The 13,815-nt window shown below is 39.2% G+C and overlaps 1 protein-coding gene across 2 annotated transcripts; it reads left to right on the forward strand.

The window, feature by feature from the left end:
• The first annotated feature begins 931 nt into the window (after positions 1–931).
• Positions 932–7,540, forward strand: melk (maternal embryonic leucine zipper kinase). Of its 2 annotated transcripts, XM_055221034.1 has the most exons (18): positions 932–1,051; positions 1,236–1,348; positions 1,446–1,531; positions 1,655–1,771; positions 1,844–1,987; positions 2,062–2,130; positions 2,292–2,384; positions 2,626–2,724; positions 2,868–2,936; positions 3,115–3,213; positions 3,294–3,380; positions 3,523–3,654; positions 3,786–3,950; positions 4,024–4,279; positions 5,332–5,428; positions 6,045–6,201; positions 6,276–6,379; positions 6,461–7,540. In XM_055221034.1, the coding sequence occupies exons 2-18, from the start codon at positions 1,270–1,272 to the stop codon at positions 6,636–6,638; spliced, it is 2,031 nt and encodes a 676-aa protein (XP_055077009.1). In that variant the 5' UTR covers positions 932–1,051; positions 1,236–1,269; the 3' UTR covers positions 6,639–7,540. The 2 variants fall into 2 exon arrangements, with proteins under 2 accessions (XP_055077009.1, XP_055077005.1); XM_055221030.1 differs by lacking the exon at positions 932–1,051 and having other exon boundaries at positions 1,220–1,348; positions 6,461–6,999.
• The last annotated feature ends 6,275 nt before the right edge of the window (positions 7,541–13,815 follow it).

A 13,815-nucleotide genomic window follows, 5' to 3' on the forward strand; every position in this document is an offset into this window, starting at 1 on the left:
AGTGTTCAGTAAGTTTACTTTTAGTGTATTTACACCATACATCATCATACACCAACACTCTATGGAATCGATGTAGCCTAGTAGTGTCAGTAGTTTAATTTAATAAGCCATGTTTGCACTGTTGTTCTGTTGTATATATTTTCTAGTAGTAGTATTTTATTTTATTTTTAAGCTTTTTTTTTTTTTTTTTACTTTGTGCATGCCCTTATTTGTATTTATTCAGTGCGTTTTTTTATGTTGCACTTTATCACTGCAATAAGTTCCTAGTTTGTGAACTGTGTTCACAGACGATGGCAATAAAAGTCTTCTGATTCTGATTTATACTCACTATCACTATTACAGACGTAAGGGCCACTATTAGTGTGTTAAGGGCAACTATTCTCAAACTAGGGTCTGTGGACCAAGAAAATGAACTTCTCCAAAAAGACAGGTACTCAGAATATTCAGGGAGAAGTACTCTGGATCACAGGCAAAGAACCATGTGCGACCCCCAAAATTTCTTTTAAATACACACATTTTCTCATAATCTTAAATGTAGACCAATAAAATAAAGAATATTAGAAATCTTAAGTTGTACGCTGTGGTTTTACATTCAGAATTTATTATAATGTCATGGTGGAAGACGACAGGGGGTCTTCAGGATTTTCTGAAAAAAACTGTTTGATCGAAATTGACTAGAAGCCACTAACTATAAAACAGGCTAACTAGTCTTGGGTCAAGTGCAAAATCCTGTTTTTAGGTTTTTAAAAAGCGAGTCTGAGTGTGCGGCAACGCAATCGGTTAAACAGGAAAACTGAAAAAAATGTATGAAAGGTGCCCCCACCTCTTCTTACCCACAGTGCGACGTTCAACCCAGACTGTTTACTCCACACACTGTCAACCGCACGAGGGCGCCAGACGTAAACCGGAAGTGGAAAGTGCGTCGTGACGTCAACGTGCGAAATTCAAATTTTGAGCAACAAAACACTCATCTGCTTTTCCACATGCTCGTATGAGTGGGTTTTTAACTCTTATTTTACAACATTGTGCGACGACTTTGAGAGATATCGAGGTAAATCATCTGCCTTTTGATTTATTACATAAATAAGACAAACACATGACGATATATTCTTGAATAGTCCGGTGAGGCTATGATTAGCTTAACAGTCTTAATTCTTTCATATTTATTGCTAAAGAGAAAGTTTATTTTAGATCTATGAAGTGCTGCTGTATCAAACGGCCCTTTTCTTCCGCAGAGAGTTTACAGTGAGCTGTGGAGAACTCGGGACGATGCCAGTGGAAAGGACAGAGCTGCGTGGAGAGGAAGAACTTCACAAATACTATGAAGTTTATGAGACTATAGGCTCAGGTAATGTGGATTTGGCTTTGAGTCCAATATTAACGTCACTGTCATTATTTGCATACTAATTGCTTGTTTGTTTGTTATATTGTTGTTTTTTTCACAGGTGGCTTTGCTAAAGTCAAACTTGGGCGGCACAAACAGACAGGAGAGAAGGTTGCCATAAAGATAATGACCAAAAAAGACCTTGGGGTGTGTAAATAAACAATTGTATATTCATCAGTGCTTTTACAATTTTCTAACTGTAGAAAATGCAACAACAGAGCCATAATTAAACAAAACTGTGCTGGAGTTATGACATATTCCCCTCTTTAGGATGACCTACCTCGTGTGAAGCTGGAGATTGACGCAATGAAGCACTTAAGCCATCAGCACGTCTGTCGCCTTTACCAAGTCATTGAGACTTCCACCCAGATTTTTATGGTGATTGAGGTAAATGACAATCCAAATGAAACACCTGCGCTGTCTTTGGAGATGCAAACATTTGTTTTCTTTTTTATTCAGTACTGTCCAGGCGGAGAGCTGTTTGACTACATAATTGCCAAAGACCGTCTTTCAGAGGAAGAAACCAGAGTGTTTTTCAGGCAGATTGTGTCAGCCATAGCCTATGTTCACAGTCAAGGTTTTGCTCATAGAGACCTTAAACCGGTATATACTTTGTAAAATTGCATGTAGGTAAACCTAATATGTCAGACTTCTGATATTTTTGTTTATGCTTTTAGGAAAACTTGTTGATTGATGGAGCTCACAACTTGAAACTTATAGACTTTGGTCTGTGTGCCAGACCTAAGGTATTTAAAAATGAATGTATACCTTTCCATAAAAATAATACACATGATTTATTCTTTAAAAAGCTGAAAATAAAATGTTAGTTGTTTTCTTTCTTGCTGTTTATTAGAATTTGACACGGTACAGTGTAAATTCTGTTCATTCCATGGTCTGTCTCTTGCAGGGTGGTCTGGGCTATGAGCTGATGACGTGTTGTGGAAGTCCCGCTTACGCTGCTCCAGAACTCATCCAGGGGAAAGCCTACATTGGTTCAGAGGTGAAAACCACATTCTTATCTATATATGCTACATTTATACCAGAACTGCACCTGTCTATTTTACCCCTAAAAACCATTTGTTTTTTCCACCAAGTTTAATGATTACCTGCCTGTTCCACATTTTGCTTCTTCATGGTGTGCTGATCATATTCGCTGGTGCATGACTCGGTGCAACTGAGCTGTGAAATCCTGTCTGAAACGCTTGAAGCTGAAATAGTGCTGTGTGATGTGTAACTTCCAGGCCGACGTATGGAGTATGGGAGTGCTGCTGTTCGCTCTGCTCTGTGGGTACCTACCCTTTGATGACGACAACTGTATGGTGCTGTACAGAAAGATCACAGTATGTCACATATAAACACCTACATATCTGCTGCCCTGTTTGTATTTCAAATGAATGTAGATCAATAAGATACTTGTATATTTATAACAATGGTTTGGTTATTTTTATTTTTTTCTAAAGCTACATTTGTGTTTTGTTTTAAGCGAGGCAAATATGACAACCCTCAGTGGCTCTCACCTGGGAGCATTATCCTCCTGAACCAGATGATGCAGGTGTGAATTTGATGATTATTTGATTAAAATAAATTGTTTTTGTTAATCGTTATTTTACAATACAGACAAAATGTTGCAATGTATGTTCTTGCTTTCTTGTTTCCTTTTATCAATTACAATTCGCAAAGCTTAATTAAGCGCTTCCCGATTTGAGTGCAGTTTTTCATGTGTCCTCTAGGTGGACCCCAAGCGTCGCCTTACTGTCAGACAGTTGTTGGATCATCCCTGGGTGTTAAAAGACTACAACAGCCCTGTTGAGTGGCACAGCAGGCTGCCGGTAAAAGGAAGATACTCGTACATTTGTCAAAAAAAAAAAAATTAAATAAAATACCAGTATTTGTAACATTTTCTTTGTAGCTAGGCCATATTGATGAGGACTGTATCACTGAGATGGCTGTCAACATGAAGCGGTCAAGAGAAAGCACAACTGCACTGGTCAAGGAGGTGTGTTCTGCTTTTGATCTACCCCATTTAGTGTTTTCTTTGTCAAACCCCTCACAAGATCCCTTATTATAGTCCTTGTGTTGTGTAAATCTCATGGCCGTTGATGGTAGAAATGCCCTCTAATTGCTGTGATCTGTGACAGTGGCGGTATGACCACACCACAGCCACCTACCTGCTGCTGCTGTCAAAGAAGCAAAGGGGTAAGCCTGTCAGACTGCGCGCTGAACCAGTGCTCCGTGAGGACTCCTGCTCTCCATTACACCAGGGACTCCAGGTCAGACTGCACAGCCACAATCCTCTGTGCTGTTCTTCACATGCTCAATTTTATAACCATCTCTATATTCTTTTAACTATCACCTAAGGCTTGTTTTTCTGGGTTCTGATTTCTCTGATTTCTTTTGTTAGACAAAAGAATCTCTTCAGTTCAGTGAGGATGAAGATGGTATTATTGTTGGTTCTTTGGACTTTTGCTCTGAATACTCGGACGATTGCCCGTGGCTTACAGGCACACCAAATACACCCCAAGGTGTAAAAGAGAGGCAGGATAAAATCCCAGGCAACAAAGCGATGGTATGTTGTATTTGCACTACTGTGACATGTCTTAATGATTGTTCAAAAGTAATGAGTGAGCATGTGTCTGCAGAGAATGGCATCTCCAGTGGTAGAGAGATGTGCTTATAGCCCAGTGCCAGAAAGGAGACGAGCTGCTGGGCGCCGCCCTGAGAGGCGGGAAAAGAACCAGGAGAATAAAGAGAACACAGGGGACCGAGATGCAGAGACATTCTTGGTGCCTTCTCTTCAAACTCCTGTATCCAGTAAAAAGAGCGGCCGACCCAACAAGAATGTACTCACAACTCCCAATGACAATGTCAGCACCAAAACCTCAACATCGCCAAGAGGTAAGACAGAGTAGACCTCTTTAGACACATGCCTGAAAGAAAAAATCTTTTTTTTTATTTTTATTTTTTTAATAAACGGTTTAATTCAAATATTTGCATTGGCAACTGCTCACTGCTTTCTATTCATTTAGTGTTTTTCTCATCTCACGCGGCTTTTATTATTACAAGTGCCACATCCACATGCCCTGCATTTGCAACTAAATTGTCTTCTGGTAATAAACTCATTTGTTGGACTTGTTTTTATCCCAGAGCCACTCATATTTCTATGATTTTGCTGTCATTGGGCCATTTAAATGGACACACACTCATTTGCTCAGACACTTATCACTGTCAACTCCAAGGTAAGGTTATTATCAGGATGCTAATTCTATTCACTTATCTAAAAGTCAAGGACACTAATGTGAATGGAGAATCATTTAGGTCTTAATTATTTGTCAAGGAGAGTTTTGTTCAAATGTCCAGCCTCATTAGTTTGCTCTTCAAAGCTTTGTCATAACTTGGCTCAAGAGTGTCTGTGGAGAAAGCTTGTGTTAAACCCTTGAAATGTGTGTACAATTGCTGCTCCTGCTGGCCTCTGTTCTGTAAACGGCTCCAGACACTGTTGTGACAGAGTCCACACATACACATTGGCCGTGTGTGGCGGTCCCCAGGCGTGTGCTGTGACAGGTGTAGCTGTCTCTTTCCTCTGCTTACTGTCCCACGTGGGCTGTCGTGACATGTGTTCCTAAAGCCTAACCCTGTAGGTGTCAGCCCTTTTGTCTGATACTGTATTTTTTTATATTAGGAATCCAGTCATATTTGTGTGTTACAAGCTTTTTAGTTTGTCCTTTATGAAATTTACTTCTCTAATAAAGTAAACTGGTAAATCATCTTATATTACCATCGTCCAGTTCTGTCAGTTGCCTCAATTCTACTTCCTGGTCATAGGTGATATGTTACTATGGCAGAGGTGCTATATTTTCATCTCTCTAAACCTCATGGATTGGCTTATAAATAAAATAACATAATAACAATAATAATAATAATAATAATAATGCATTTTCTTATTTTAGTTGGAGGTAGTGCCAGCAAAGATCAGAAGAAAAAGAAGACATTAGAGAATGGTGAACCTGCAAATATAGAAATAATGGCCTTGAGCCCTGACAGAAGGTAAGTGGTGTCCTTTTAATCCTATGACTCCACAGTACACAGTGAAAGTACCAGTGGTGAAAGGTAACAAAGTACATGTAGTAAAGTACTGTACTTAAGCAGAATTTTTTGGTATCTGTACTTTACATAAATACATTTTACAGTGGATACATTTTACTTTTACTTCACTACATTTAAGAGCAGGTATCTACTTTCTACTCCACTATATTTTTGAACTGGACTGAAAAGTAAAGTACTTTTCACATGATTTGACTGGTTATTTTTACCATGTTTGTGGTAAGATTCTGACTAAAATTTTTTAAGTCAAGCTTTGGCTTTGAGCAAACAAATATAAATACACAATGTTCTGAAATGGATTTGTATTGCTGTTGACCAAAATATGTATAATTTTAAAATCAATATCACTACATTTAACATACACTATGTTTTACTTTTACTTTTTGCTCTTAAAGTACATTTTTAAACAGATACTTAAAAACTTAAAACTTAAGTAGATTTTTCATGTGATACTTAAAAGCACAGATGCAGAGCTAGTTCCTCAAGTAAAAGTAAGTAAAAAAACTGAGTACTTCCTTCTCCACTAGAAAGTACTATGTTGCTCCTTGTTGTGTCCCAGGTCTCGATCTTTGGACATGGCCGGCAGTGGAGATAGTGGTAAGAAGAGAAAGGCGGGTAAAGTGTTTGGGTCCTTGGAAAGAGGCTTGGACAAAGTAATCACCATGCTCACTCCAAGCAAGAGGCGAGGTCCTCGAGACGCTCCACGCAAGATCAAGGTACGAATTCATAAATTAATGATGGGTTTATAACATACATTTGTGCTGAGAAATAATTTTTACTTCTTTTTAAGGTGCAATACAATGTGACGCTGACTAATCAGACAAATCCAGATCAGGTCTTGAATCAGATCTTGTCTGCTCTGCCAGAGAAAAATGTCGACTTTACACAGAAAGGGTAGGAATGAAGGAAACTAATCTGTGGTATCTATTGATTTTGAGCACACACTAAACAGATGTTTCATTCCTTTGTTTTAAGGTATACATTGAAGTGCCAGACATGGGGTGATTTTGGAAAGGTGACCATGGCGTTTGAGTTGGAGGTGTGCTTTCTGCAGAAGCTTGATGTCGTGGGAGTCCGGCGGCAGAGGCTTAAAGGAGACGCTTGGGTCTATAAGCATTTAGTGGAGGATATCCTTTCCACCTCCAGTATTTAAGGGCCCATATTACGCTATTTTCTGATTTATGTTATAGTGTTGTTTACTCTTCAAAAACATTTTCATTCACACATGTTTAACACACAAACCCTGCATATTTAGGCTGAGTTCTTCTCTCAAACAGGAAACGCTCTGTGCCAACTTGTGATGTCATATGGTAATACAGGAAGTGCTCCGCTGTGTTTTTAAACTACACTGGAATTTACAATCTCTACTGAACAAAAGGTAAACGGAGCTGTTAACTTGAAAACTACCACTTCATGACATCACAAGGTGGAACAGAGCATTTTGAGCTTTGGAGATGTAGACAGACTAATAATAAAGTGTTACTCAAACATGTGTGAATGAAACAAAACACAAGTCCAGGTCTGTTTTTGAGCTAACAGCATTATAACATGGCTTAAAACTCACAAAAGTCAATTCTGCGTAATATAACACCTTTTAAAAAAAACGCAGCTTTATTTTACATTTTTAAATGCTCTTAATGCACTACACTTGAACGCATGTAAGCAGTGCATGTCGGTCTGCTGTACAGTAGTTTTACATGTTTTTTTTTATTTTTTATTTGGATTCCACATAATTAATAAGTGAAATAGATTCCTTGCAAATTCTCCTGAGGTAATGTGTGTATGTAACAAGCTCGTTTCCTCTAGACCTTCCAGCTGCTTGTTACCATATTTATGTCTAGATGTTTATTCTCCCCTCTAGGTGTGTGTAGCTGGAATAACATGAACACAGCATTATTATTTAACTGCCATTATTTTTATGTGCATATGTTTACAAATTTCCATTATGTTTTACGTGTTTGTCTGTTGCCCGTGTTACTTTTTTATCTTCTGTTTGTGTCTGTAAGTGGTCTGCTTACAATTTGAAAACTGCAAAATAAATAGTTTGTGGTCTTTACTTTGGCGTTTGAGAGATGGAACTGGTTGAGTGATGGAAGCTTCTTTGCTCACGTCAAGAGCTGTCTCTGATTCGTTCAGTAGTTTGACAGAGTAGTTTTACACCCTGTCACCATCCACCTGTTCAGCCTGTGTTTTCCATATCTCTTATTGATGGGAATATTTAAATTGGAGACAGCGTTCGATACCACAGGGAGTACTTCTTCGGTTTAGTTTTGATACCTACACTTATGGCCATTTTCGTAATAATGGAGAGAAGTTAGAAGCGCTTTTTTGCAATCTGTCATCTTACACATTTACACTTTTAGCTAATTTGGGAAGCTCAGTTAGTGGAGTGTTTGTCCACTGATCCAAAAGTTTGACGGTTTGAATCCTGCTCTGGACATAAACATCATTGGTTCAGTGGGTAGATCCAATGACCCACAGGTTGGCGTTGTGATTCCAGCTCCCACAGATTAATGCTGTTGTTGTGTCCTTGGGCAAGACGCTTGTGTCCTTATGATTGTGTGCGTGAATGGGGTGAGTGGTTCCTTGATGTAAAGCGCTTTGAGTGCTAGAAGGTGGAAAAGCGTTATATAAAAATTTAACCATTTACCAAGGTTAGTGATGTGTCTTTTCCCAATAATGCAATGCCAGTAGTAGTAGCAGGATTAGTAGTTTAAAAAAATTACATGTACTTGTAAATTGTAATCCATTTTATCACATGGCAGTACACGGGGGAAATGTTGAACTTTCAAATGTTTCCATGGCATAGACCAGGGTTGCCCAAACTACGGCTCAGGGGCCAAATGCAGCCCTTAGACCATTTTTTGTTGGCCCTCATGCCTCATCCTAAACTGGCCCAATTGATCAGGAAGTATTTTTTACTACAAATTGAAGCATTTCTACCTCTATAACCTGAATAACATCACACTGCATTGTGACACAGACATAAAAATAATCTTCCAAGTCTTATTAACGGTACAATGGCTCTGTCAAACCAGTGTTAAATACACCATTTGACTCGCTGTATCGACACTAGTTTGTGGCCCTCCGCTTCAAATATGTTTTAGTATGTGGCCCTCGGTGAAAAAAGTTTGGACACCCCTGGCAGAGACATTTAGAGTTTTACATCAAAGAACCACTCATTTACCCACTCGCACACATTCATACAACAGTGTACGCAGACATTTGGGCCAAGGTGGGTTAAGTGTCTTGCCCAAGGACACAACGACAGCATTTATCTGTAGGAGCTGGAATCACATCGCCAATCTGTGGGTCAGTGGATCCAACCGCTCAATCGATGTTTATGTCGAGCAGGATTTGAACCGGCAACCTTTGGATCAACGAACGCTCTGTTTTCCGAGCTCCTGCCGGTATAAAACACGCAGTGAGCACTAAAGCCGTTTCCTTTTCTAATGTTTGGTTTGAACGTCTCAAGCAGATTCGCCTTGAACATGTCTCGTGTCAAAATTCATTGCGAGGCTGGCATGTGGTTCGATTTGGTATTTGCATTTAGAAGAATTAGAACAGGTTTACATAATAATAATCTATCCAATTTACATAGCATTTCCACACATTCAGCTTCACTCGCTCACCTGCTCCACAGTAAACCCAACAGTGCAACCAAAGCCATGGAAATGTATCTCGCGTGCTGAAAATTGGGGCTGATCATTGTTATTGCGAGTACGGCAGTTGGGAGCACAATTTCAATAATGATCATATTGCCCCGGGCTGTGTGTTGTATGTAATAAATGTACTTTGTGAGCTTAATACACATAGAGCAATCCTCCACTCCACATGTTTAAAAGGTGGGAAGCCACTTAGCCATGACAGTTGCGGGGCTGATGGGCACACGTTTGGGGCAGGCTCTCCTTGGCATCTCCACAGGGAGCTGGAGATTAACGACGGGTTGCGGTGATGATGAGGGGGGGGTTAATGGAGTCTGAGGAGAGTGGGGGGTACGTGATAGTTTAAGACAGAGGTGAAGGTGAGAGGAAAAAGGTAAAATATATATCATTGTTCTGTGAGGGGATGTGGCTCCTGCAGGGAATGGGTTCACTGGTCATGTGTGGACAGCAGCTGGAGCGAGGAAATAGGACCAGATGTAAAGCTGGGGGTTGTGTTGTTATGTGAGTGTTATAATTATTCACAATGTATTTAGAAATGGTTAGTTATGTTGTGCAAATATGGGCAATACTATAATTTTGATCCAGATAATAGGAGTATAGTAGATTGACTCTAATGTGGGAAAGATTAGAAGATCGTTTAGGTTTAGTCAGTGGTGGAAGAAGTATTCAATTAAAGAAAGTAAAGTAAAAAAAAAAACAGATACCGGAGCAAAAATACTCAAGGAAAAGTACAAGTATCACATGAGAAAATCTACTTAAATAAAAGTATTAAAGTACCTGTTTAAAAATGTACTTAAAGAGTAAACACAGGGGAGAATGTGAGGTCCCCCACAGAAGAACAGCCTTTGGACAGAAGACTCTCTCTGTGAGGGCCACTAATATCTGGAACAGTCGTCCTCTGCATATAAAGGAGAGCCCTACACTGATCGGCTTTAAAACACAACTGAAACTATGGCTGAAAACAAACCAGTCATGTGACCACTAGACTTTTGTTTGTGCTGCTTGTATTTTATGTTGTATTTTTTATGTATTTTCCTGCCTGGGGGCTACGGATGAAAACTAGCTAAAATTCAGCATATTTACATATTTTATACTGATGTTCATTAATGTGCATGGTCCCTATCAAATAAATAAATAAATACAAATTAAAAGTATTTTGTGCTGATTTGAGATCTATAATAAAGCTTCAAATGTAGTGCTTTCGGTACAGATTTGTGCTGAATTTTGTTCAACAGAATCACTTCAATTAACTGTTTTTCTGGCTGGTTTTATTTGGGTTTCATTTTTGTTTGCTCAAATTATGAAGTTGATAAGAATGAACACTTTTCAGCAAGTCTCAAACTGTAATAAAAATAGCCTACTTTTACTTTTCAGTTCTGTTCAAAAGTATAAAGTACAAATATCTGCTCTCAAATGTAGAAAATAAAAGTAAAGTATCCTCTTTCAAACTGACTGAGTAAAGTACATATACCTAATTATTTTACTCAAGTGCAGTACTTTACACCCTGGATTTAGCCCCTACCCCTCCATTCAAACAGATGGCGCTAAAATCCAAAACTGTGCCACCCCATTGAGAGGAAGCCCTCCAGTTTGCCAGTCCCAAATAAAACAGCTGTGATCTGATGCTCAGGGCATTGGGAGGGAGGCACTAACCTGCTGAGCTGTTCAGCTGCAGCCATCACTGTACTGGAACTACACTGGGTAAGTTTTTCCTCCTTGGATTATTGATTTGGAGATTATAATTAAGTACAAGATGATTGCTTGTCAGATTACATTAGTTTAACTTTAATTCCAAAGAATGCTCCACATTTTCTTGATATTGTTTATTTATCTTGGTGATGTGATGCAGGGTTAGGATACAGACTCAAACAATTCAGTACATTTTTAGTGATTACCAATTTAAATGTTGATTGATTAAGGCTTTTTGCTGATCTGTTACATACTGGGAGATTGTCTTGCTTAATAAACTAACTTTCTATATCTTATTGAATTTAAGGTTTACATGACCTATATTAACTTTGCACGTCTGACCCTGTTCAGCGTAAACCTCTTAATAAACACAGTGGGTCAAATGTTTGAGTGGATTATGCCCTTTGTGCCAACACCTTTTGTAATTGTTTACACAGAAGCAGCACAATGAGGATTCTGCTTGGACTGGCCCTTATTCTCCTTTTCATGTGTAAGTAGGAGCTATATTTTAGTTATTTTTTACATTCATATTTTACAGTTATCTCTACCAACACTAATGGCGGAATGTGACGTAGTAAAAGTAGTAAAGTATTGTATTTAAGTAAGCATCTGTTTAGGTATCTGTACTTTACTTTAGTATATTTTACAGTAGGTACTTCTTACTTTTACTTCACTACATTTGAGAGCATGTATCTGTTCTTTCTACTCCACAACATTTTTGAACAGGACTGAAAAGTAAAAGATTTTTTATTATTGTTTGAGACCTGCTGAAAAGGCTAAGGGGTTTATTTTTAACATGCTCAGTGTTGGAGCAAACAAAAATATACTAATCAAAACAGCAAGAAAAAAAAACATTGATTCAATTGTTTCTAGTGAACAAAATTCTGCACAAATTTATATCAAAAGCAGTACATTTGAAGCTTTATTAGATCTCAAAATCTGCATGAAATACTTTTACTTTACACTCTTTAAGTACATTTTAAAACAGGCACTTAAGTAAAAGTAAAAGTATCACATGAAGAAATCTACTTATGTAAAATTGAGTTGTTGTTTTTTTTTTGCTCTGGTATCTGTACTTTTACTCAAGTAGCAAAATTTAGTACGTCTTCCACCACTGACTAACATCCATTTTGTATCACACGTAGGGCTTCAGAAGTCCCAGACGTCCAGCCGCAGCTATTCTCCTTGTGAGGTAAAAATATTCCAATACTTGGTCCAACAATAGTCTGTTCAGTCAGTAGTCGGTTCACTGAGAAATATATTTTTGGACTGTGTACTTAGGTAAGACACTAAACCTTTCATGATTGTGACGAATCCCATACAGCTGGTTTTAGTGGTTAGTTCTCCACCGTGGGAAAGAGGAACTGAGGAGAGAATAAATATTTAACTGTATTTGAACTTTATAATAGACATTTTAGAAGACAAATTGTACATAACTGCTTTTCTGTTTGTAGACTGTTTCTTTGAGCGACTCCACCGTGTCCTTACTCCTGTCCCCTTTGTCCCTGTACTCCTGGCTGACATCCACGCTGCTCAGAGTGGTCCTGTCCCTCCCGGCTTTGATCCTAACCGTCCTGCATCACTCCTGGCTGCTGCTGTTGGCTTTCCCATGGTGCATCGCTTCCATTAGCTTCTCATTGGCGTTCACCATTTTGCACGTGGCTCTGTATCTTCTCCATCTCGCTTTGGTGCTCGCCGTCGTTGCTATTTTGACCCTCTCCAAATCCCACTTGGCCAAAGAGGAAATGAAAGACACAAATACATCAACGCCGCCGAAAGTTGCAAGGAGTAGAGTCGGACATCAAGGCTGAAAACACCAAGCTGAAGTCAATTTGTTTGGAGCTGCCTTACCTTCATCTATTAAATTAACATTTCACAGTACATTTTTACTCTGGCCCTGTGTGTAAATTGGCTTAGAGAAACACTAGAGAAGCAACAGGAAGAAAAGCTCTGATTAGTGTGCGTCCATGTGACCTAAATGAGGGTGAAAATATATGTGCTTGCTGCCTCTTCAAGCCCTAGTCCACTTATCTATCTCCCAATTATCTGAGGATTGTTGTACTGTTTTCTCCCTATCTACCAGTGTTTTCATTAGATGTGTCCGTCAAATGGAGATGAACGAACGAGAGGAGGGAAAGAGAGGAGGAGGAGGAAGAGGAGGTTTTCTGCTTTTGACTGGTATTAAGTTTTTCTGTGTACGTCGCGATAGATAGTCCTGAGAAACACTAATAAAGGGAGTTAACAGTGAGGGAAAGTGTTTGGGGTTGTGTGGGCAGTGGGGCAAGAATGCTCAAGCGGGCAGTAAACAGCGATGGACTTACACGAGGAACAGGAGTTAAAATCGCTTTTTTGCTTTTTGAAATCCAGTTAGTGTTTGCGGTGTAATGGTGTCTTTCTTTGTAAGGCCCTTTTTAGCCTTTTCAGTATGCTCTAGCAGTCCATAAAACATTGTGAACGCCATACAAATCATACACCTCCCGGCCAAAAAAAAAGGTCACACACTCTAATATTTCACGGCATTATTTCGATTCGCTTCTGCAACGTCACAAGATTCATTTCCATCCAGTGTCGCATTAATTTTACACTTCTTGCATTGATGCTGGTCGAGTCTGACGCTGCACAAAGCTTCTCCAGCACATCCCAAAGATTCTCAATGGGGTTAAGGTCTGGACTCTGCGGTGGACAATCCATGTGTGAAAATGATGTCTAAATTCTCCAATTCTGGCCCCCTAAAACATGGGACAACCGACCACTCTGTCTCCAATGTCTACCCTCCTGGCCCCTGCATCAGATTATTCTAAATAGTATACTACTTTGTTTTTATAGGTCGACAGTAGCTCAACTTTTAACATGTTTGTCCACTGATCTGAAGATTGCTGGTTCAAATCCCGCTTTCGACATTGGTAGAGCGGTTAAATCCACTGACCCACATGTTGACGGTGCGATTCTAGCTCCCACAGATGAATTCTGTTGTTG

The sequence above is a fragment of the Periophthalmus magnuspinnatus genome, chromosome 1 (assembly GCF_009829125.3).
Source record: "Periophthalmus magnuspinnatus isolate fPerMag1 chromosome 1, fPerMag1.2.pri, whole genome shotgun sequence".
NCBI classification, from domain to species: Eukaryota; Metazoa; Chordata; class Actinopteri; order Gobiiformes; family Gobiidae; genus Periophthalmus; species Periophthalmus magnuspinnatus.